Genomic DNA, 20,762 nt, shown 5'->3' with positions numbered 1-20,762 from the left:
GAGAGAGTTAAGAACACTTATTCTCTGCACCTGCAGAATTGCAGATCTTGGCATAACCATGTGGGAAGTGTTAAAAAATGGATGTTAATCCTTGTTCAGCTCAGTAGGGATGGCTGAGGCACATTAGAGTATTGGGCTTAAATGGGAAATCCTAACATTTTTTTCATAGCTAATTTGATAAAGATGACTAACATCACGATTGAATTACATTTTATATGCTGGATGCTATCAATCAGCGTTAACAAAATTGTTTTTTCTTACTGTTGGGAAGTATGACTAGAAATGGAAGGGGGAAGTGCTTCTCTTCTTCAGGCTGCGCTGTGATTTAACAAAAAGAAAAAAAAGGCTTCTTCCAAAGCAGGATATTGGTTCTCTCATTGTTTCACGAGGTGTTTTTTTCTTAGTGCTGTCTGCAAACCAAGCTTGGATTTTGTAACTCCTGCTTGGCTGTGTCTTTGTCTCGGCCACAGTCACTAATCCGCAGTGTTCTGCAGGGCAAGCTTGGACACCACTGACATCTGTGCATCACCTTTGCGTTATGTTGTTGTTTGCAGAGGTGTAAACTTGTGCTATTTGTCCGTTGCAGATGTGGCTGGAGTGGATGCCAGATCTCACAGAGCTCATGCTTCTCCTGATTCAACAAAACTTACAGGAGTCAAAACCTCAATAAACTTTTCTTAGTAGAAAAGCATCTTTAATCCTTTTTCTTTGACTGGGTTCATGCAGTAAAACTCAGGCACCCAGTGTGATGAAATGTAACGAGGAAGTGAATGGAGCCCAAGATGGAAGAAATGGAGTTGAACAGTTCCAGTAGTTTGAGAAACTGAGGGGGTGGGGAGGGAGGAGTTTCATGCCTGATACATCATCCTAACTTGTTAAACATGTTTTGTTGATAAATACAGTGCTTTAAATGGAACAGTATACAGTAGCAACTTGTGCTGGCAATTCTGGTATAGCTATTTTGAAATCTTGGACCCTAATAATAGATTTCAGACTGGAATTCCCCTTCAGCCTCCTGAATTCAAGAGCTCTTCCCCCTCTTTGGTTTCAAACATTGATTATAGTTGGTGTTAAACTGTGTACACAGCTACTATACATGTTAACTGAAGCGTTCTTTCATGTTAACGTGCTGCACAGCTGATCTGACTTTTAAAGTCATAATCCTAATATTAGTATTGTAGAGTAGGAAGATGGGTTTTGTTTTTTTGGGGTGTTTTATTTTTGTTTTTGTTTTGGGTTTTTTTTTAAGCATGTGGGAAGACAGTCTTTTATGTGTTTTGTAAGATTTGTGTCTGTCTTGGTATGGTAATGGAAATGTCAAATTTCAAGCTTCTGAGTAGGACTGACAAATCGATGGTAAAATAGAAATGGACAGTGTTGCTGCATATGGGGACGCAGTAGTTTCTTGCACTGAACATGGTGACATGGGTTGCATTGACAGCATAGGGAGCTCATTAGAGTTTGTGTCCTGTGGGGGACTAATTTATGGTCATTACTGTCGCTGTGTGCTGTTTCAGACACTTGGATAGTATGTGTAAAGTGTCCTGAAAGAAGTTTGAGAAGTGGTTTGAAGCAAAAGTTTGTCTTTTTTGGCCTTCTGTTTTGTTGGGTTTTGCCTTTTTTGAACTACAAGTATTATGTGGGATGATAATTTGGACTTTTAGTTTGTATATAAAAACTGAACTGAATAAGCTTGGGGCAGGGGGGCGGAACCAAAACACCCTTCTTCCTGTGTTTGAGTTATTCAGAAGGTGTTGAAGACATGCTGGATGTTCTCATTTTTGTTGTAGAACCTGGTCCATCATGTCTTGGCAGTATGCTTATGCCTGTTCAGGAGACAGAGTGGGAAGAGCTGATTCGTACTGGCCAGATGACTCCATTTGGAACTAAAATACCTCAGAAGCCAGAGAGGAAGGCACGACGATTAATGCTAAACGAAACATCTGATTTTGAGAAGTACTTGGCAGACCAAGCTAAGCTGTCATCTGAAAGAAAAAAGCTATCCCTTCACAAAGGAGCAAAGAAGAAAGCACAAGCCAAAAATGTTCAATGCGTAGCTCCCACATCTACTACAAAGGAAAAAAAGGGTAAAGCCCTGTCAAAAACAGATAAGCGCTTAAAAAAACATATGAGAAAACTTCAGAAGCACGCCCTTCAGATTCAGTCAAAGGCGCAGATTCCAAAAGAAAAGAAATATCTTGAGGCCAAGAAGTTCAGGCATGAACAGGAGGATGATAGTGGAGAGTCTGAGTATGTGCCTGATGAGGAGCTCTTTGGTCCAGAAGCAGCAGAGGAGGAGAAGCAGGCATCTTCTCACGCTGAGAATAGTTCTGATTATGAGCTCAAGAATTCGTCAAGAAAAATAAAATATACGGTGAAGAGAGATTTTAAAGGAGCTGAAGATGATGACTTCTTTCCAAGCTCTGAGGAAGAAGAGCATGCGCTGCGAAAGCGCAAAGTAAAGAGATGGAGAGATGATGGAGATCAAGGCTATTATAAACAGAGACTAAGGTTAGTCCTAGACATTTTTATTAGTAACATTAACAAATGACATTGAACATGCAAAGGGCAATGTCTGTAATACAGTGCTGGGAACTGAAGTAAGGAAGACAAGACAGAATGATCAAAGCCTTCCAAAAGGAATCAGAAATACCTCTTAATTACAAGGGCTTTGCTATTAGATTTTTCTGATTGTTATAGGTCCTTCAGTGATAAGCTATTTGTGTGTCAGTGTGTGCGTGTTTTTTGCAGAACTGTGAATGTGCCCAAAATTCAGTATATATAAAACAAAGTATTACTTGGCAGCTTTATACTGAAGTATTGCCTTTGTCGGTAGATCATATACCTACTTCAAAAAAAATAGTTTGTCTTCTGTTTGATAGGCAAAATTACAGTGCAGACAGATGATGCCCTCCCTCTTCAGAGGGATGGCACTTTTCCACTGAGAGAAATCTTTGGTTTGGGATGGGGTGAGATGCTTGGGTTTTGGCTTCAAATAATCAACTGCTAGTCAAGGAGACATTTGAATAAATTAGTGACCTACTGTTTTTGTAGAATCTGTTAGTTTAGTGAAATCTGAGGCAATTACATGTAGTTTATAGTTATATAGTTTCTGTAGCTAACAGGTTTATTTGAAAATCAGTATTAGAAGGATCTTTTGAATTTAAACTTGTAAAAAGTTTATACTGGACAACAGCTATATTATTTGATTATTAGCACATGATATCTCTTGCATAACTTATATTAAAAGACATAACTAATGAAGACTGGACATTTTTAACAGACTGCTGTTAGCCAAGTCTAAAAAGAGCTGCTGTATTTGACAGTGATTTTCCTCCCTTTGTTCTTGAGAACGAATGTAAAAACATCCTTATCTAAAGAGATAGTGGCAGTGGTGCTAGTAACGGTGTTGTCTGTTGCTATGATGACCTAAGGCTGTAAACTGCATAAGGTTTCTAAGGAGAACCTAGTATGTTAGGCTGGGAAACGCCACTAAGAACACAACTTATTTTTGAAAATGGCAACTGAAACACCTTGTGCTAATCTGCCATTTATGAAATTTTTATAACCTGTGTGTTGACGACCTCCCTGTAGCTACGGTGTGCTGTTGAGATGTTTTGTCTATGGATAGCATAGCTGTTGAAATCCTAACAATAAGACTGGGCAATGTTTCCATTTTCAAAACTGCGTGGAAAACATTTTGAAGGGGCAGCAAGGTGATATGTAATTTGTTAAGCTGTTAAAATGCTAACTAGACATGCCGGTGAAATTGAGACGTTTCTGCACATACTGGGAGTCAAAAGATCAAGATCACTGAAAGGGTTGGGTTTTTTTTCACTGTTCTCTACCCACTGGCATGTTGTCTCTTTTCTAGTATAAGGGTTGAGCTTCATATAATGAACTTCAGCTTGTTGATGGCATGCTTACTTTAAATTAGTTACCTTTAGTGGATGTCCTTCAAGTAGTTTGAGAGTCCTCTAGAAAATCATGGATTCCAACTTGAAAACAGTGGCTGTAGAGTGAAAGGAAGAATATATATTAGGGCTGTCAGTGAAAGGTGATTGATGTAGTGATGAGGCCTAGCATAGGAACTTGGTTAATGCTTGGGAGACAAATTTTACACTCTATGGAAATATAAAATCGTACAGATTTAAATTAAACTGTATCAGAGAAGGGGTCAAGAAGTGCAAGTATAAACATCACCTGTTCCTGTGGTGAGAGCCTGAGCTACCCTGGAGGAAGGGGTATCTTCTGATAGCAGAGGGAGTTACAGTTCTGGAATTACTGGTAACAAAACCTCAGGTGGGAAGAGCCCAACTTCACTTTCAGGTCCCAGGTTACAAAGGCAGATCAGGAGCTGATAGGAGGTTTGCGGTCCCAGGATGGTGCTTTTCAAAGTTAAAGTTTATTGCTGTTGTATAGAAGATTTCAGCAAGTGGCTAATCTGAACAATGTCCAAAGGGTCAAAAAGAAATATGTTTTTTATTGGATGCATTAAAAAAAATTAATTGTACTTAATTGGTGAAATATTTACTATTTTATTGAATAAAACTCTACTCTTCACATTTAAATTAGACCAATATTAAATCATTTTTAATTCAGTGTTTTCATCAAGATTAATTTATTTTGATTGAAAGTTTTAATATGACTCACAGTTTAAATTCATTCAAACACATTTTTTAATAACGTTACGATTGTGACAATTTATCCTTAGCGAAGTCATATCATAGACTACATTTCTTTTGGTTCCTAAAATTACAATAAAAGCCTAAATGAATTTTAGAAATATCAATAACTGTAATTGCTACCAAAACACTACATCTCTTAAAAATTTCATAGCTACAGTTATTGTGGCTGTTAAGCTGCAGCTGTCCACATTGACGTTTTTATGCTGACACCCCCAGGTAATCTTCATTATGGGAAATGCCAAGAGAAAATAAAATGTAGTGAATTAAGAAACATATTAAGAATGCTAGAGAAATGCTGTCATTTGCTTACATTTATGTCTTGTTTCATGTCAGTTTTACTTTTGAATGCAAATGAATGGGTGAGATTATGGTACATTTTACCCCTGAGAGAGGCAGAGGAAAATCCTTTAGGATTGCTTTAGTCTTCTGAACATCCAGTCTTGTGCTTGGTGCCGAATACAGTCCTACACTCTTAAAGATTGAAAATTAGTTTCCTTAACATTAAAACTTTTCAGAGATGGGACTGTGTCAAGGGGAAACTACAACGATGTTAAAGCATGATAATTAGCTAACTGCGGGACTGTGAAGCATCTCTAGAACAAGAGGCTGCTTTCAGAACAGGGGCTGGTGTTACGTGCATAAACGGGCCAGGCAGGAGGGTGCCCAGCTCTTCCCTTTCCTTCTAAAGGCTACTTGCAGTGGTAGGCCTGGTCACTCAAAGCAAGATGTGATCAGTGGAACGTGAAAAAATAAGTTAACTTCACTGTATTCCCTCTCAGTAGTTTCAGTTCTTTTCCCTTGCATGGGCCTTGCCTTCCTCTAGTTACTTTTACTGGAGCCATGTTGCTGTGCAGATGCACAGGAGGAAAATCTGTTCTGAAAAGGTCAATGTCTAAGGTGAATTGTACCTTGCAAGAATAATGAGCAGTAGCAAGGAATGTCAGGGTTATGGAGAGTAAGGCAGATAAGTAGGATACTGTCAAGAAGCTAAAAGGTAAGTTTAATATTCAGTGAAAAGTAGTGTATCGTCATTCCCAGCTGTCCTTCATACTGGCTGTTAACCAGCTGAACCCAGAGGATTGGGTCATCAGTCTCTAGGATGGCGCTGAAAGTCTCGGAAACTTGATCCCCATCAACAGGTATGTTATCGATTATATATTTTGTCATACTCAGCAGTGACCATCTTGGTCTAGAAGTGTTCAGAATCGGCCCTGGTAGAATCTTAACCTGTTGCCTCCTGCCTGATGGCATGGTCGGGTCATGGTAGAGCCAGTTTCTTTGAAGACTGTGGAATAAGTGAAAATGCGCCTGGCTTCAGCTTTTTACCGAGAATCACAACACGAAAGTAACCTTGTATGCAGATTAAATGCATAGGAAATAACCCTTTTCTTTGTTCTCAACAGAAAACTGCTGTATGGTTTTCATGTAGTAGTCTCAAGACTTTGTAGATGTGGAAACTGCAACTTATTAAGATTTTGGTTTTTGCATATTAATCAAAATTTTCCTTTGCACGTATTAAAATGCAAAGTATAATCAAGTAATTTTTGCTGCTTCTAATATATGTAGTTAATGTGTTACATTATTGACATCACTAATACAGTATCTGCATAAGGTGGTAGCTTGGAGTCAAAAGAAAAAATTAGTAGTCTTATGGCCACTCTTCCCACAGCAGTTGTCAGTACGCACCTCCCTGCTGCTTCAAGGAAGGCATTACATGTCGTGTTATGGGAGATAAGTGCCATATCTATGTTTTCTTGTGTATTCTGTGCAGTTTGTGGGGTACAATTGTTTGAATTCTTCAGTTGTCGTAGAGTGCTCAGAGGCAAGGCTAGGAAAGTTGCTTCTTTCCATGTCTCCCAAGTGACATCCAAGCAGCTGAGTAGCTGGACGTTGTGGCTAGCAGTGCACAAAGCAGTTGATACAAAGAATCAAACCAAAAAAATAAAATTTGCTTAAAAATAAGTTGTTTTCTCAAATCAGATCAGTTTTCATGTGCTAGCTCTCTTTGAAGTATCCGAGTCACTGAATCTCTTGATGGTTTCGAGTTATAAATTAAAAAAGGATTAAATATTACCTTTCCTGAAAGATATTTTCTTAGAGCATCCTAACTGGTCTTTGAAATGACAAAGCCAAGACACAAATGAAGATATATTTTGGCTCACTCGCTGAGTACACCTTTCATTCTAAGCTCAAGTGTGTAATTGTCTACATCAGTCTTAATTTACTTATGGAGACTTGTGGTACTAACCGCATCTATTTCATCTGTTAGGACGTACCAATTAAATTCACCCATATAGACTGTAAAAAGTTAGATCAGAAAAGTAGTGCTCAATGCTTCAATTTAGCAAATTAGAATAATCTGTGAGGAATTCTTAGCTGTATAAAATAGAAAACATATTGTGCTTCACAAATGCAAACTATATTAAACACTCAGCTTGGTTCCTGCCTGTATTTTTTAAAGAAAAAAAAATTCAAATTGTGCTCATTACTGTTTTGGATGCAGAATTTCTTTCTAGGGTATTGCAATAAGTGGGAAATGGGCTTAGTATCTGAATACATTCTTATATTAAGAAAGATTTAATTGTATGATATATGTTTTTCATACTGCACTTTTAGGATAAAATTGTATTTATGTCAGTGACCACAGACAGCATAAAATAGACTTTTCAAAGGTCACGCTTTTATTTTCAAGACACCTTGGTGATATAGTAAAATCTGTATTTTCAGATTGTTTAGGCATACTAATGATGTTTAACTGCGATGCTGAAGGCATATATTGACCAAATGGTCAATGTGTTACTTTGTACTTAAGACAAATACGAGCTGCTGCCGTTTCTCCCTCCGAAGTTTGACGTATGGGGAAGAGGGTACAAGACCAGACGGACCAACTGAGTGATCTGGTCTAGCAAATAGTTTGTCCTCCCATTGCTTCAGCCATTTAGATTGTTACACGTTCTTAAAGAAAATAATGATGTTTTAGTGTAGAATATCTTAATGCAATGTCTTATATCGAGTTCCCAGCCTTTTGAAAACTGAAGAGCTTCTTCAGACTATGAAAGTTGTTAGTGATAACAACAAATTGCTGGTTTTTCTTTAACTGGTAATTGAGGGCAAAAAAACCTCCAGAGCTTTGGAAGAGAAGCAGTACCAGAGCCTTCAGTACTACAGCTTGTGTAATAAAAATGCAGTAAAGTAGCAGATACAGGGTGTACAAAATAAACTTTTCTGTAGAAAAATCAGGTACGGGATTTATTAGTTCATATTCTAGATGTGTGTATTTTCTAGGTATCTAATAATTTTAAGAGAAAGCACAACACTGACGATGCTTCTTGCCGAAAATAGAGTAGTTATATTAAGGTAAAGTGCCTACATTCCTGCAGAGCTACCAGCTAGTCTCAGACAGGTTTCTTCCTGGTTGTTTCTGGGTCACTTTTTCTGATGTACACTAGAGGGCAATCTGCTTCTTCCCAGGGGAGACTGAAGTCCCACTGGTGGCTGGTGGCGATTCGTCTTGGAATATAGAACTAGAAGCAAATTCTTGTACAAATTATTGCCCTGCTTGAGTCTAATATGGATTCTTTACCTAGTTGTCACTTCGGAAGCTTTGTAATGTACAATTATTTTGATTTTAGTGTTGTAGGAGTTTTCTTCTTTGGTTTGAGTCTTGTCATAACACAGAGAAAATAATCAAGTTCTGACATGTGTCAGTTCCAACAATGACAGAGTCTGACAGCATTTGTCAGTTTGAATCGTTCATCTTCATCTATGTTCTTTTTTTACTACTTAACTGAATACATGATTTCCTATAATGAAATAAAACCAATGTGATAATAAACATTAGAAACTCATCAGCTTTTAATCAGAAAACTGAATACTATCTTTGGCTTGGTTTTTTCCCCCTGCATATACTGCTTTTTCTCTCCGTTATGATTTTTGCTTCTGAAGACTTCCTGACGTGAGATCAAAATATATTCCAGTGAAGCTTGCTCTCTAAACCTCTCCAGCATTGTGTTGTCATAGATGTTTTTATAGTGAGATCTTTATTGGCAGTTACCGTAACTTGCGTATATTTGGAGATGGTGGTGTTTGTTTTCACTTAATAAAACAAGCCCACAGTTCCAAGTTTGTGACTGGTTCCGTAAAGGCAGACTGTAAGTATTTTCTCAGAAGGTACTGGTGAAAAGCTGACCTAGAAACCTGCCGTAATTTGCTCTCTTCCACGAGAAAGGGTATATCATTGTGTTGTTTGTATAGGAAGCATTGCATTTCATCCCTGTTCTCTTGTTCCTAACCCAAGTTTTTTAAAATAAATTTGCTGGAGTCACAGAAACCTTTAAATGGAAGTTCCAACAAGTTTCACTGAAGTAAGTGGTCAGGAAGAAAAGAGAAACTCTACTAATGCTGCCGCTGGAGAAAAGACAGCTTGGGTTTAAGTCTCATTACAAGTTTACAGATCCCATGGAAGATCATTCTGAATGACCTAACAGCAAGAAGGCTCTCTTTTAGTGTTTTCACCTTATTTCGTACCAGAGGGTGCAGAGTGGTGGCCCTAGGAAGACAGGCATCATTGTCCCGAGAACTGTATGGTGTTAAAAGATACAAGGGGAACACTAGACCTTCACTGCCTGGCTTTTTTTTTTTAATTTTATTCAATAATGTGTTCAAGATAGAAAACTTGAATGAAATTTAATTTTAAATGGTTTTAGCTGACCACATTTTTCTCTAGTGGAGAGGCACTTCTCATGTCGGGCTGGAAGGAGTTAGGGTACTGCGTGTGACACCGCACCAGTCGTGGCTGCTCTTAACATGACTGAGCTAGATAGCAAGGCTAAAGTCTTACGGATTTGGAGCAACGCTTGAGGTGGTTTTTATAGTGTCTTCTGATTTGTTTGCCAGGTCGGAAGCGCAAAATGTCAGCGATGGTAGCTGTCCTATAGGCAGTTGTTTGAGAAAAATTTTAATAGTGACTTCTGTCTCACTCCTTTTGGCTAGTTAGGTCAGGATATAAATCAAGATAATGAACCTGTTTAAGTTATATTTTCATCGCTGAGGATATTTTCAACTTTGGCCTAAAATTAACTAATATTTTTATTATTACGCTTCTTTTTCCTGACCTGGATAAAGTCGGCTAGTAGCTTTGAAAACGTAAGGCACTTAGCCCATAAGCTTAAAGCACACTGGACTGTGCATAGCAAGGCTGGAAATAAAATACAGTCTGCCTGTCAACCTCTAGATGCAGTTTCTTTGAAAGCAATGCAGAGCTTTACAGAAAAAATGAGGATAAATAACTTCAAATATTTAGGAAAAAGAGAGGAAAATGTTAATTTCCTCATGTTTTTAAATAGTTCAGAAATCCTTTTTCCCTGAATATGGAGTATGATTTGGGGAGGGGGTTGAGGCTTTTTTTAGAATTCTGTTAATCCATTATCCTGCCACTTTTTGCTGCCGCAGAGGCAACCTAAGCTAACAAGAAGCCGCTCACGTAATGGGTAAATGGTAAAATGTTACCAGGAGGGAAGGAGACTATTCAGTCACCTGTAATGTTTGTCATTCAGAAACTGGAGGCGTACTGGGAAAGCTGTTGCATCCTGTTGAGTCCTCCTCCATCCAGTTACTGCAGGGTGGTTCTAGAGTGCATTCTCCAGGGTTGCTTCAGTGCGGAGCTAGAAGAACGGACAGATGAGTTTTCCAGCATCTCACTCAGGAGGCTGTTTGTCACTTAATGCAGTGGATTTCAGTGCCAGGCAGCTTAACTTGCTTTCTTTGGCCTGAATTTTCCGTTTGCTTCGCCTCATCTCATCGCTACTATTTATAGGCTTTTTGGGACCTGAAAAATTTTAGTCTTCAGATTTTATATTTCATATACTTCTGCTCTATCAGGTCTCCTTCTCCTTTGGGCTTTTTACGAGATGAAATATGGCTGCTTTCGCGCCATATTGGAACAGTAACATAAGGACGTTTCTCATCTGTTGTACAGCTGGCCAGTTTCTGCAGGGATTTTGTCGGTTTACGCGCCACGTTCAGTGTGCCTGCAGCGAAGGGCACTTCCGTGGGAGAATTCCGGCGAAACCCAAACTGTCAGTGAGGTGCTGTTGAGTCGGTAGCACATACCCACCTAGCAGTAGCATACACTTTACTATTACAGGTAGATGGTTTTGGGTCACTAAAACACAAGTCTATAATTTCTTTGGATGTTGAGGATCCTTTGGTACTTTTTCAAAAGCAGGGGGAGGGATGGGCCAGGCAGGGAATTCTCTAACCTGCCTAGAGTCCAAATCAGGTTTGGCTGCAGACCACAAATCATTCTCTAATTTCAAAACCTCAAGAAAATCATTCCCTTAATGACTGCTTAACAGATTTAGAGCATGTCGCCCTACAGATGGTGATGTTTCCAACTGATTCTTCTGTATAAGATTATACACAGCTGCACATTTCTCTGGGTGAAGGAAGTTGTTGAAGTATTTGGTTAAAGTAATAAAATAGCTCTGGCATACTTAAGCTTTATTGATATTTTTGTGGAGTTTCTTATGGAGGCTTAGGAATTTACGGTAGCCAGATTTTTTTCATGGTGTTAACTGTTGATTCCATTGTATTAGTATTGCTGCCTATAGAAAATTGGAACTAACTGTAAAACTCTGAAGGCTTATAACTAGTCTGGAGCACATGCCCCTCTTAATATGTCAGGTATTTTGAGCATTTACTTGCATAATTCTCTTCTCCAAAAGATTACTGTTTAAATGATTACATAAGAGAATGCGTTTTTGTTGGGTCTTTACGTGATGGAAAATTCAGTCTAGTTTTCCTGTAGTATCTTTTGTATGCAATAATTGAATGTTGACTCTTTGTGTCACTCTAGGAGGTGGCAAAAAGAACGTTTGAAGGACGAAGAGCATCAAACAGCTGAGGAACTTTCTGAAGAAAGTGACACTGAATTTGAAGAGGGTTTCAAAGTACCAGGATTTCTCTTCAAAAAGCTTTTTAAGTATGTATTGTGTAGTATTCTGCTGTATGCTGTTAATAATATTAGTAGTAATAGTCATGGTGATTTCTGGATGCACTTTGCTGTAGCTTCTACTTCAGTGAATAATGCCTCAACGTTCACTTCAGTTGTTTCTTTTAAAAAGGCTCCAGGATCAAATGTCTAAGAAACTAATTTATCACAAGCACAAAATGCAGTTACATGAAAATACAGATGATAACTGGCTGATGGGAATATTGCGAATGCGTATTAGCTAAGCCACAAATTCAGAAGCTCTCCCTGTCTGTTTTTATAAATGCTTGCTTTTATTGATAAGTGCTTGCTTTTAATTCAGGTGTGGAGTGGTAGAATAACTTTACTTTGAAGAATGTATTGGCAAGTTGCGATAAGTGAGAACAAGAAATGTAGGTGTTTCTGTGATTAGGTGGAGTAAGTGAAATTTTCTGTCAGTAAAAAATATAGGCAACTTTTTCTTTAAATAACTACTCAAAGCCTACTCAGAGTAACTACTTGTAATTCATATTATAAAATAGCCTTGAACATTTTGCCCAGAAAAAAATTAAAATATGGAGAATGCATTCTTAATTCCTGTAGTAGATGGAGAGCAGTCTGCAACTCATTCTTTAGTTATTTAATGCTGAATTACTAATGCGGACATGACTGTTTTCTGTCTCAGTTTTCTGAGACCGTGGTGCCCAGTGACACTTTCAAATTAATCTCAAAAAATCTATTTGGAAAAGGCAGCCCAGACAAGCTAGCAGCTGACAAGTTAACTTCATCCATAAGCTCTCCTGTAACTTTCATGCATAATAGGCTTGAACTCATTTTTGTTGGCAACGTTTCGCACAGCAGGAAGAACATCATCTCTTTCAAAAGCTAACTCTATAAAATCTTATAATTAGTGTGGTAGAAAGCCCCTGTTTATAATGGGCGTGCATGGTATCCCTTCCAACAGGACCACTTAGTCTTAACCTCAAAGAAATTATTACTGTTGCCCTGAAGTTCCTCAGAAGGAGAGCGCTAGCTCTGAAATGAAATTGAATTAATGACTTGGTTGCCAGGACCATACACAGCCAATATGTGGTCTCTTGGTTGTTTATGCAGAGGTACTGCAGAAGTGATCATCCTGAGAACGGATGCGTGGTCTGAGTTACGCGAAGGGAATTGAAATAAAGCAGACAACTAAAAATTAATCTTAGCGATACCAGCCTTGCTAATAAAGGGTATCCCTGCAAGCATGAGTCAGCTGGCAAAACTTCTTAAGTGGTTAGAAGGATCAATTGAGTTGAATGATTCATCTGACTTGTAACTTAAATGCTGAGATCTCCAACACAGGAGGGGCCCATAGTCAATAGGCATTAAACTTGGAGTTCTGAGCAAGTTTAGTACAAGAACATGGAACTATATTGACCCAAGGAGGTGTATAGCAGTATGCTGCAAGCGATCTTCCTGCATAGGTGAATTGAATTCCAAAGAAGTGAGCTCACGCCAGAGATAGCAGACCCTTAAGTTCATTCTTTGGTAAGCATCTTAAAGTGGACAGTCTGTTTCTTCCCTATGTACTTGTCTGCTTTGAGGAACACTGAGCAAGAATACCCTTGGTGCTGCTGTGGAACGAAGCCAAACGGCAAGACAGACTTACAAACATTGCTTTATACTCCCTGCAGTTAGCCTGGGAGAACGCTGTCTGTATGCACAGGAAACCAGGTTTCTTTGCTAGGTGCTTTCGGTGTGTGATTCCCAGATATATCTGAAATGTAATTTTGTCTCGGCAACAATGCAGCTGAACTCTGTTAACTCTGGGGTGAATTTTGAGGGATGCCTCGCAGCATGATGGCTCATGTGAAATACAGTTCAAACAGAACTATTTTAGAAGGCCAGGCAACATTTTTATTTTACTTCTACAGGATTTTTGGAGTAAAAAAAAAAAAAAAATTGGTGCGATGAAAGCATAAGATGAAAGAGAATTTATTATCTCTCCATTTAACCACAAAAAAAAATTTGCAGGGGAATTTTTTTTTATTTTAACTTTTGCACAGTTGCAATTATTGCATGTTTATATGCTTATACAAAGAAAGCACCTCATCTTTTCCAGTTTTAGATAACATTGGAGCAGAATTTTTCACAAACTTAATTCTCTACTGAGAGTCTTTCTCAGGAGAAGGGGGGGAGAGAGAAAGATGCTTATGAGTGCAGCTAGCTTTTAAGCTCCGGATGTAACCCTAAGAAAACCAAAATAATATCAGGAAGTTCTTGAATGGTTGTCTTCTGAGGAGAAATGCTGGACATTAGTCTGGGGGAACAGCTTCTGACTGGAATTAGGGCTCGCTCCAATTCTTTAATATTTCCATCAGAAAATGTTTTGTTTTCATAAAATGTAGTAATGGTAGCATCTTAACCCAGTTATAGCTAATCCTGCAAGCCATTTCATAGCTGCTTTCAGATTGCTGCATTTTTAAGGTGAATTAATTTCTAATAAAGGGGTTTCTAAGGGCTTCTTGATAGAATGCATTTGAGACACCAGCAGGTAGTATGATATCTGAACCATTAGATGTGTTCTTTGATCATCTTTTTCAACTACTTAAGCCATTTGTCTCCGTTTAGCGTTCTCTAAATCTATACAGAACTCATCATAAACTGATTTTTTAATAGTACTTTGTAGACACTAGTGTTATTAGCTGTCTGTAGTCCTAAATATTATTCATTCAAAGAATGAAACAGGGTTTTGAAATGCATACCAGACAATGCTCTAGAATGAACAATCCTATTTTATTTTTAAAAAAATGTGTTTTGCACTTTGCAAGGCTCTGCACTCCAGGGACGCACGCTGTCAAGAAAATATCAGTAACCTTATTTTTCCCTCTAAGTTACAAGACACCAAAGTGCTGAAACATGTTTGGGTTTTTAAAATTGTAATTTAAATATACTGCTTCTTCATTTCTTCCCGTCCAGTTTTCAGTTTAACCCCTGCATATGGTGTGTTTTTCCTACTGGTCTCACTGTTTCATATCGTTATAAAAAAGCATGTCCTAAAGTGATTCTCAATCCAGCATCTTATCTCCACATTTTTAGCTTGCCATTGTAAATATTGCTTTCTAGTCTACTTCTTTTAATTGGAATGTATTTTACGTTGCTGCTTATACACTTTCTAGTGAGTGACTGGGCGCGGAAACTGTGCTGATACTCTCACATAACAATGCTCTGCTGCATCTCATTCACTGGAATAGTTTCTATTGTCTTGCCTTCCAAAACATTTTGCCTTGTTGGCTTTTTTTCTTCATTGAAAGAGACTAAATGTGATTAACTGAATGTATGTAAAAAGAAAGCATGCTTTGGCAGATGTGATCAGTTCTCACAGTGGAGTATAAAGCCTCTACCCCTTACAAGTTAAGCCTTTCCTTCAGTTCAATGTCTGTGTTCCAAATAATATCATTTACTAGACTCTTACATGTTGTCGTTTTTCAAAAGATAATGCTTTGTTAGAGCAGCTTTCCAAGTTGCTTTTAACACTTAAAATATACATGAAATAAAATACCCTCTAATTACCATGACTATCAGTTTAATTAGAAATGTTTTAGTGTTGCATAAAGAATGAAAGTCACATGTAATGTCTGAGCGCATCAAAAATGTATGACCTAGTAAATACAGCACTCATGTAAAACACACACCCAGCATGTTACTGTAACTAGTATAAGAACCTTGGCAAATGATTAATTCATGAGTACTTTCTGTTATGATCTGTATTATCAAACATTTGCCATCTTCTTTTTCCTTGTTGTAGGTACCAGCAGACAGGTGTTAGGTGGCTCTGGGAATTGCACTGCCAGCAGGCAGGAGGAATTCTGGGAGATGAGATGGGATTGGGCAAGACCATCCAGATAATTGCCTTCTTGGCAGGTCTGAGCTACAGCAAGATCAGGACTCGCGGTTCAAATTACAGGCAAGTGCTCCTCTGCAGACTGTCAGTCTGTGGAGCTCAATTAATATTTCATCAGATGTATTGCTGGTGGAGGAGGGACCTGTGAATTATTAATGACATTTCAATTACAATATTCCTTTAATTCTTTTAGTGGGGGACATCAAAGGAAAAATTTTACGAGACAATGGAGCTGTAGGGCAGGAAAAATTAAACATGTAACACTTTTAATGAATTCCAGGCATTGATGCTTCATTTTGCAGATGAGCCGCACTAGATATTTTGGGTCAATACAGTGTCTAAGGTTAGCTTCCACAAATGGATTGTTTACAAACTCAATTACATTAATATCAATAGTTTACACAATATGGAATTTTAAATTAGATGTAATACCTTTAGTTCCATTTATTAAATTTTACATTAAAATATTTGTTCTGGCAAGCCACCAGGTAAATGCTTTACAGGAAGTAGCAAGCTGATCTGCAATGAAAGTTAGAGTTTCTGATCGGCAGGGAATTATCCATGCCAAAAAAATAGTGGTAACAATAAAAAGAGTAACTTGTATAGGGGAGTTTCCATCTGCTTTTTGTTGGTTTTGTTGTTGCTTTTCAAGACTGATGGAGTGACTGGCCTTTCTTACAAGATCTTTTTATGCTTTTTTTTGTTACTGAACAATGCTTTAAAATTCCTTCTTCGTAGGTGAAATTACCAGAAAAGATACTTGTTGGTGTCCTTTGATTTACAAACGCAGGCATGAATAATACTTGATTTTTCTAGTTCTGTTGGCCTGTTTACCTGATGTAAATTACTACATGCAATTAAGCAAATAGCAAACTACTATGCTAAACCAAAATAATTAACTTTCTATAGAGGCATATTTAAATTATGTTCAGCATGCACATGAATTGTAAAATAATGCTTTAAAGAGAAAATATTACTGCCTCTTCTCTAGCTGCTTCCTACTGCAGCCTTTTATATAAAAAACTCCAGGTCCTCCATCACTCAGGCCAGCTGGTTTACTTTGGTATGGCTGCCTGATTTAAGGATGCTGCTCTACAGATTATTTTGTGCAGGTATATTCCCAGTTGGAGGACCGCTAAATTGATGGAAATCCTTCAGGAACATCTCTTGACATTGTTATACAGTTACAACTTAAAACCTCAGATACTGCAGTGAAATTACAATAAAACTTTGAAAAGGCCAAAATCTACGCACCTAAGTCGCAGTGTGCTTTCAGCATGGAAGATAATGTGTGAGGTTTCACTTTGGCTGGTGCATATCATTAAGTCCATCATGATAGTAATTATATGGGAGGAAACACGGTTTAATTTTTTGGTGAAACTTACTCTGATTTTGCTTGTGTGCTGTAAGGCAGAGGGGCTAAACAGCTTTGTCTTTGCATGGTCAAGTATTTTCCCATCTGCACCCTGAACTAGGAAGGCAGCCACACTGGCTAGCTAGTTTCTATCTGAAAGCCGTGTAGTCTAGTAAGCAGAAGACCTTCTGGTCAGTCTGGCTGAGAAGCAGGCACTAAGAGTGGACATAGTTGTGTTGTCAGCATGTTTAAATGTCTTCCAGCCCAGCTCTTAACTCATTACCTTGATGCGTAGATGGAGCTGGCGTACTTCTGCATGAATGTGGCGCTGCGGGCTTTCCCTGCCTCGGCTGGCCTTCTGTAAAATGGAGATAATACTGTCATTCCTGTGAAGAATTGCAAAGATTGTTTTATTTGGAGGCACTTGAGTATCAAGACCATAGGGTCACTTTTGTTGATATTCAAAACATTCAGTTTTATTTTCTATCAGTGAAATTTTCTGCAAAAGCGTTCTTTGAAATAAGGTGAGTAGAAATTTCCTTTTGTAAACTGCTTCTGATTCCAGATTTGGAAAGAGCGAGAAGAATAGGTGAAGTCAAGAACAACTTGTTACGTGGAGTATAACTATAACAAAAATTAAAATGTTGACAGTTAATGAGCCATCAGCTGGGGAAAGCCAGGTGTCCTGTGAGGTAGCGGTAGAAGTGTTGCAGCTATGGTGGTGTAAGGATATAAGTGATGCAAGATTTATAGAGGGGGAAAGGTCTTTTAGACAAGCTGAGATAGTTGGAAAAAGTAAAAACTTAACAGCTTTCAGACCAACGGTGCCTTCACAAGAAAAAACAAAGCAGCAGCAAACTTCAAGTAACCCACCTCTAGTCTGTATCTAGGTTGAAATCTGTTGTTGAAACCTGTTAAAGGGCTTGGGGGGTCCATCCACCAGTTTGCTTGTTTCCAAATTCGTTATTTTGTTCAACAAAGATGGTACTTGTCACTACAGACTTTGCTTCATTTATTGGAGAGATAAGGTGAGAAACTCTGCCATAAAGTTTATGCACGGATTATTTACTCCTCTGTGCTCTTCAAAATACTGCGATATAATCATATGCATTACACATTAAGGCTCAGTCTCTACTACGAGTGGCAGATATATTGATTTCCATGACGCTTACATATTGTATTGCTCTTGCTGCCCTGGTCTTTTATTTTCACAAGGATTTAGTTGTCATTTCAGTTTCATTTTGAAGGCATGATTTGCTAGTGCTTGGCAGTAGAGTTGGTGATAATGCAACATGTTTTCCTCGGCAAATTTTTTGAGTACTTAAATATTATAAATATAGTATGACTGCAGCTTCCTTTTTGCTTGGTAGTAAGTATCAGGAATAGATCTTATTTGCAATTCTAATCCAATTAAGGAAGAACTACTAAAGGATACTTGCTGTGAATTTGGGTTTTATAAACCAGAAGCAACAGAAGAGGGGAGAGATTTGGGTGTACTGATCATATATTATATCGACCGTAAGCTATTAGTACAATGCAACTGTGAAAAAGGGACAGAACACATTATGACAATATATTTGGGGTAGGAACCAGGCAGTATTAGCATCTCAGTACAAAGCACCAGTAAGACTTTGGTTTGGAATGTTATTAGTGCCACCTTTGTTCAAGGAAAACAAATATAAATTGGATGAGCAGCAGAGCAAATCCGCTGCAGGGATTAGGAGAATGAGGGGTGCCTCCAAAGTGTAGCAAGCAGAAGTGCGTGGTTTGTTCGGTTTTGTGGAACGGCACAGACTGGAAGAAGTTAGATGACTCTTTTACATAAATAAATAAAAGCTCTCAAGAGAAGAATAAAGTGTTGGCTAGCGGCAAGTGGTGAGAGCCAGACTAGACACAGAAGAGGTTTCACACAACAGCGTGGAGGGGGCGTGAATTTTCTGAAAACTCATCAAAGGAAGTGTGAACTCTTTGTGTAACCTAAGGGGAGGGGGGGATCCACAGGTAAACCCAGCACGTGAGCTTGTTTGATACAGACCAGGGGAATAAGCAGAGGTAATTTGTTACTACCCATGAAGAATGAGAAACTACCATGTTCTGAGAAAGTGGCCTTTTTTGATATAGATATTTTTAAGAGCAGTAGTAGTGGTTATTTCGATTCATTGCATAGTTGAAGCAATTTTTCGCATCTCCAACTTCTGACTTCCCTTGGATTGCTGGGAATTTTTTAATTAGACTGTGTGAGGTTGTTATATCTTCTCATAATGAAAGAGATCAGCAACATCCAGGTTATTCTGTATATGTATAAGCTTTTAATAAAGAATATTATTTCTTAATGTCAGCAGTTTCTAAAGGCACTGACAGATTTTTTTTTAAAGGAGAGTATTACTGGTGTCTGGGAAATCCTCCTTTATTGCTATAGGCATGTGATGTTGAATGTATACTGTGATCTTTTGAATTGTTTATTTATTAGCACTTGAGTAGTACACAGTTGGCCAGACAGAGCAGTATGTGATAACTGGTGCTATTGCCTTTGTATGCAAAGTCATTTTGTTCTGGTTTTTTAAATAACAAATATATCTGAAAAATAACTACTAGTAACCGCTGCTTAGTATATTTCCTATGTGATTGCTGGTATTTGTTTGTGATGGTAATATTTCTTGTTTGGCTGCTGTGTGAGAGATTTTTCTATTCTTAACCTTAAGAGTAGCTTTGAACTTAATATATAGAAAGACTTTGTTTCAAACATCCTTAGTAATTCTGAGAAACAGTGGTATAATTATGAATAAGGAACTTATGAGACAGGTTAAGCCCAGCTCAGACCTCAGTGTGCATGGATGATATATTCTGCTGCTTGTCTTATGTGTAAATTATGGTGATAATAGTACAGTATATTACAGCATATTACCAGCATGAAGCAGAATACCTGTGTGTAAGTCCATTTGTGAGACTCTAGCTACACATTCTTTTTAATAGAAGTAATAAAATAGTTGTTTTTTAATGATTTTTTTTCTTATGGAAACAGCAGTCACCCAAACCTGATTTATATTACAACAGGAGGAAGTTCCCTTATGCCTTATTGTTTGGAGATTTTCTATTTCTGTGTTTATCTTGATAAATGCATCCATTAACTGTTCAACAGATAGGTTCTTATAGCGGTACCCCTTCCCATCTTCCTTTAAAAAACAGACTTCCGGAAAAACAAAGCGCCAATTAATTTCCATAGCTCTCATATTCCACTTGAACTATAAAGTGTGTTTTTTTAATATTGGTGTATTTTAATAAGCCACTTAATATAGAGCATTTCTTTCATGTTAAAGGTTTTTCCTTTGAATGCTTTATTTTAGGTACCAGGGATTGGGTCCAACACTGATTGTTTGTCCAGCTACTGTGATGCATCAGTGGGTAAAAGAATTCCACACTTGGTGGCCTCCGTTTAGAGTTGCCATCCTCCATGAAACTGGTTCTTATACCAACAAAAAGGTAACAGTTGACATCCATTTTGTAATTCCAGAACCTTCTCTCTTTCTTTATTTTTTCTCTTGTGCTAGGTAAAAAAAAATAATAATAATCCCCTGTTCGTGTTTCTGTGCAAGCTTGTGCTCCTTCTCTGGTTGTTTTAAAAGAACAAAAAGTTCACTGTCTTGTAGAGATTTTTTACGAAACTGAAAAAAAAGGGATGTTATGGAGTATATTTATATTATTATATAGTCTAGGGTTGCCTGAACAAATTAAAGTAACAGGCTTCTTGCTTGAGCTTTGTTGGTACTGTAGTCCATGCTAGCAAGTTCATGACTAGACTGCTTGTACAAGAGATGTGCTTCTAGTACTGGTGAATTCTTTCCTCTCGCTTTTGTGCATCGGTAT

The 20,762-nt window shown here is 38.0% G+C and overlaps 1 protein-coding gene across 3 annotated transcripts in view; it reads left to right on the top strand.

Moving 5' to 3' along the window:
- The window catches only part of ERCC6 (ERCC excision repair 6, chromatin remodeling factor), a 48,557-nt gene that overhangs the window by 6,701 nt on the left and 21,094 nt on the right, over nt 1–20,762 (top strand). For all 3 annotated transcript variants that reach the window (XM_075108269.1, XM_075108270.1, XM_075108268.1), the window contains 4 exons: nt 1,791–2,511; nt 11,545–11,670; nt 15,449–15,607; nt 20,243–20,378. In XM_075108269.1, coding sequence (XP_074964370.1) covers nt 1,791–2,511; nt 11,545–11,670; nt 15,449–15,607; nt 20,243–20,378 — 1,142 coding nt within the window. The remainder of the gene's footprint in view (nt 1–1,790; nt 2,512–11,544; nt 11,671–15,448; nt 15,608–20,242; nt 20,379–20,762) is intronic.

Source organism: Phalacrocorax aristotelis, chromosome 12 (genome assembly GCF_949628215.1).
Source record: "Phalacrocorax aristotelis chromosome 12, bGulAri2.1, whole genome shotgun sequence".
NCBI classification, from domain to species: domain Eukaryota; kingdom Metazoa; phylum Chordata; class Aves; order Suliformes; family Phalacrocoracidae; genus Phalacrocorax; species Phalacrocorax aristotelis.
The sequence above is the reverse complement of the archived record's forward strand: the minus strand, read 5'-3'. Positions and strand labels throughout refer to the sequence as shown.